This window comes from Gossypium hirsutum, chromosome A03, assembly GCF_007990345.1.
Source record: "Gossypium hirsutum isolate 1008001.06 chromosome A03, Gossypium_hirsutum_v2.1, whole genome shotgun sequence".
In the NCBI taxonomy this organism is placed as follows: Eukaryota; Viridiplantae; Streptophyta; class Magnoliopsida; order Malvales; family Malvaceae; genus Gossypium; species Gossypium hirsutum.
The window spans coordinates 105,931,420-105,934,379 of NC_053426.1; the positions used below are offsets into that span (position 1 = coordinate 105,931,420).

Genomic DNA, 2,960 nt, shown 5'->3' on the forward strand with positions numbered 1-2,960 from the left:
CATTTGCTGAAGCAGTCAGCTGAGAAGTCATACTGGAATCTTTATCTTTCTTCGTAACATCACTACGCCACAGCTAGTTCTTTGCTTATGGTCAAGAGAATGGCTGCTATGTGCCTGCTCACTCTATCCTTCAGAAGCTTCTCCATACATTCTGAGGAGATATGGCTTGCTGCGTTAAGCTTGAATTTGAAACCATGACTGAGAGAGCAAGAATACTCCTTGCCAAGGCTCGAGAAAGAGGAGGCACAGAGAGAGTATGGATGAAATCAGCGATTGGAGAGAGAATTGGGGAACACCGAGGAAGAGAGGAGGTTGCTTGATGAAGGATTGAAGCAATTCCCATCATTTTTAAACTGTGGTTGATGCTTGGGCAGCTCGAGGAAAGGCTTGGTAACTTAGAAAAGGCAAAGGGAGTTTATGAATCAGGTTTAAGCACTGCCCAGTTGTATACCTCTTGGTTCTCTTGCTATCTGAAGAGAAAAGAAGGGATTAAGCGAGCTGTACCACTTGCAAGAAGAAGAACCACAACAACCTGAACTCGGCTGCTGCATACGACTGAGCAAGACATGGCTACAAGAAGAACCATATTAATGCAAGGCATTACAAAGTGTCAAATAGTGGTATATTGTGGGCAGCATCTATTGAGATGGTTCCAAGGCCTCAACGTAAAACCAAGAGCATGGATGCCCTCAAGAAGTGTGATCATGATCCCCATGTCATTGCCGCGGTGGCTAAGCTATTTGGCATGATAGGAAGGTGGATAAAGCCAGGACTTGGCTAAATAGGGCTGTGACTCTTGCTCCAGATATTGGGGATTTCTGGGCATTGTATTACAAATTTGAACTTCAGCATGGTAGTGAGGAGAACCAGAAAGATGTGATGAAAAGATGTCTTGCTGCAGAACCGAAGCATGGTGAGAAATGGCAAGCTATTTCAAAGGCTGTAGAGAACTCTCACCAGGCTACTGAAGCCATTTTAAAGAAAGTAGTGGTTGTGTTGGGCAAGGAAGAGAGTGCTGCGGAAAATAACAGTAAACACTAATTACTTTTAACTAATAGTTACTCGTGTACTTGGGGGTAGTGCCAGCTGAATCAATTCTGAAAGCATGTTTTCTTTGGTTTTTGGACAATTACGGTGAGACTTTATCTTCAACTATGATGTTTTAAGCAGATAGCGTCTACTTGTTTTGTTGCCTCGTTTTGCTTATCATTGTTTCCAGAGAAATAACAATAAGACAAGCTTTGGAGTTTGGTTTACAGTGGATATCAGTCCTGTTTAGCTAGAGTAGAAGAGTACTATCCGTATTGTCGTATTAAAGCTTGAAAAGATCCAAAAGAATTCGAATGCTCTTTATATCTCAACATAGTTCTAATCTCATGACTGCTCGAAATTATCATTAGTATGTACTACTATTGCTTAGTTTAGTGTATATATAATATGAAGAATCAATAGTCAACTTTCAGATGCATATGCCATGCCTTCATTGTGTAGTGCAGTACTTTTACCATTGATGATGGAGTTTTATTCTGAGATTTCCGTGTTGAAACTAGAGTTAATTGAAAAAAGCATCAATCTCTGAGAATGTTTTGGTTGATGATTTTTTGTAGTGCATTATTAAAACAATGGTAAAATATATCTATAGTTCTATTCTCTTTATCTTGTGCCTTGGCTGCATCACTTGCCTCTTTAGACAGCTGGTTTTGGAATGAATCTGAGTTCTTGTTCCGACTTCGGTGAACACCTGAATTTATCAGACTTAGTCACTCGCAAGCTGCAACACAGGTGGTTTGTTTGGTTCATATACAATGTAAAATTAGCCACTCCACATTTTACATGTGAACATGTATGTTTTTTCAAGTTATATTATTTGGCATGTTTCCTAATGGTAGCGCCTGTGAAACTCTTTCATGGTGAGCTTATTACAAACTTTCTTGTCTGCATATGCCTTGGCACCATGCAGTATACTCCATCTATCCTTGCCATTGGCGAGCTCTCTAGTCCTTTAAAGCTGGGGGCACACATTTCCATATTAGGTGTTTTTCTCTACTGGAATTGCATTGGGTGGAAGAGAAGTAGAAAATTTACGGTCTTTATATCATTTCCCATTTCTTTATCACTTGTACAGTATTTTTGTACACCTTTCCTTAAGGTCATTTTCTTCTGGTGAACCTATTTGCCTCAATAGCAGGTATCCCTACTGTGTTTGGATATTGGCATTTGGCATAGAGCTTCAATTATTTTATGATGAAAGTCATTTTGGAAATGTCCGGATAAGAATTAATATTGTGCTTGGAGCTGTCATGTATGTCGGCAATAATTTCATCACTTCATTGTCAACATGAAAACCATAAATGAAGACAGAAAGATTTGCATGTTGGTGACTGCTGCCAGAGGAGAAGGTAGGTTCAGTTTTGAAAACGGGATGAAAACGAAACACCAAAAAGACTCGTCTCCTTTAGACAACACAAGCGTTGGCTTTGGGCTGTCATAGGATGAAATGAATCAAATATCAGTTTATATTATCCAATAAAAAGTTGAAGTTTTAGACTTGTCTTGTATTTTCATTGGTCTAAATTGGTTTGATTTGAGCATTGCCATCTGAAATCTTGCAGAAACAGTATTTCGGCAACAATCAGACTCTGGCTACTTACTAAAGATGATGTCACATTAAAAGAATTAATGCACAAATCAAACAAAGAACAAATATAAAATTGTATCATACTGAGACATAACACAATCTTAAACAAAGGTTTCAAGTTTTGATGAGCATTTATTTCCTTTTATATTTCTCCAAGTGATTGCTACTTATCCTCCCCAAGATATTGGAGAAGTGATTAAAAACAAAACTAATTGTTATTTTACATAAGAACTCACGAGTCATGCTATTGCACTCGTACCCATCAATATTCTTTTTATTTGTCCATTCATTCTGTCTAAACTTATTCACGAGTCAGATTACT

At 38.3% G+C, this 2,960-nt stretch overlaps 1 protein-coding gene across 3 annotated transcripts in view; it reads left to right on the forward strand.

Moving 5' to 3' along the window:
- Positions 1–1,468, forward strand: part of LOC107886763 (protein STABILIZED1) — a 5,126-nt gene extending 3,658 nt beyond the window's left edge. The window contains exon 2 of one of the 3 annotated variants that reach the window (XM_041100833.1): positions 914–1,468. In XM_041100833.1, coding sequence (XP_040956767.1) covers positions 914–1,041 — 128 coding nt within the window. In that variant the 3' untranslated portion in view covers positions 1,042–1,468. Of the gene's footprint in view, positions 1–756 lie in introns of all 3 variants that reach the window. The other 2 variants (XM_041100839.1, XM_041100843.1) reach the window with 2 other exon arrangements.
- The last annotated feature ends 1,492 nt before the right edge of the window (positions 1,469–2,960 follow it).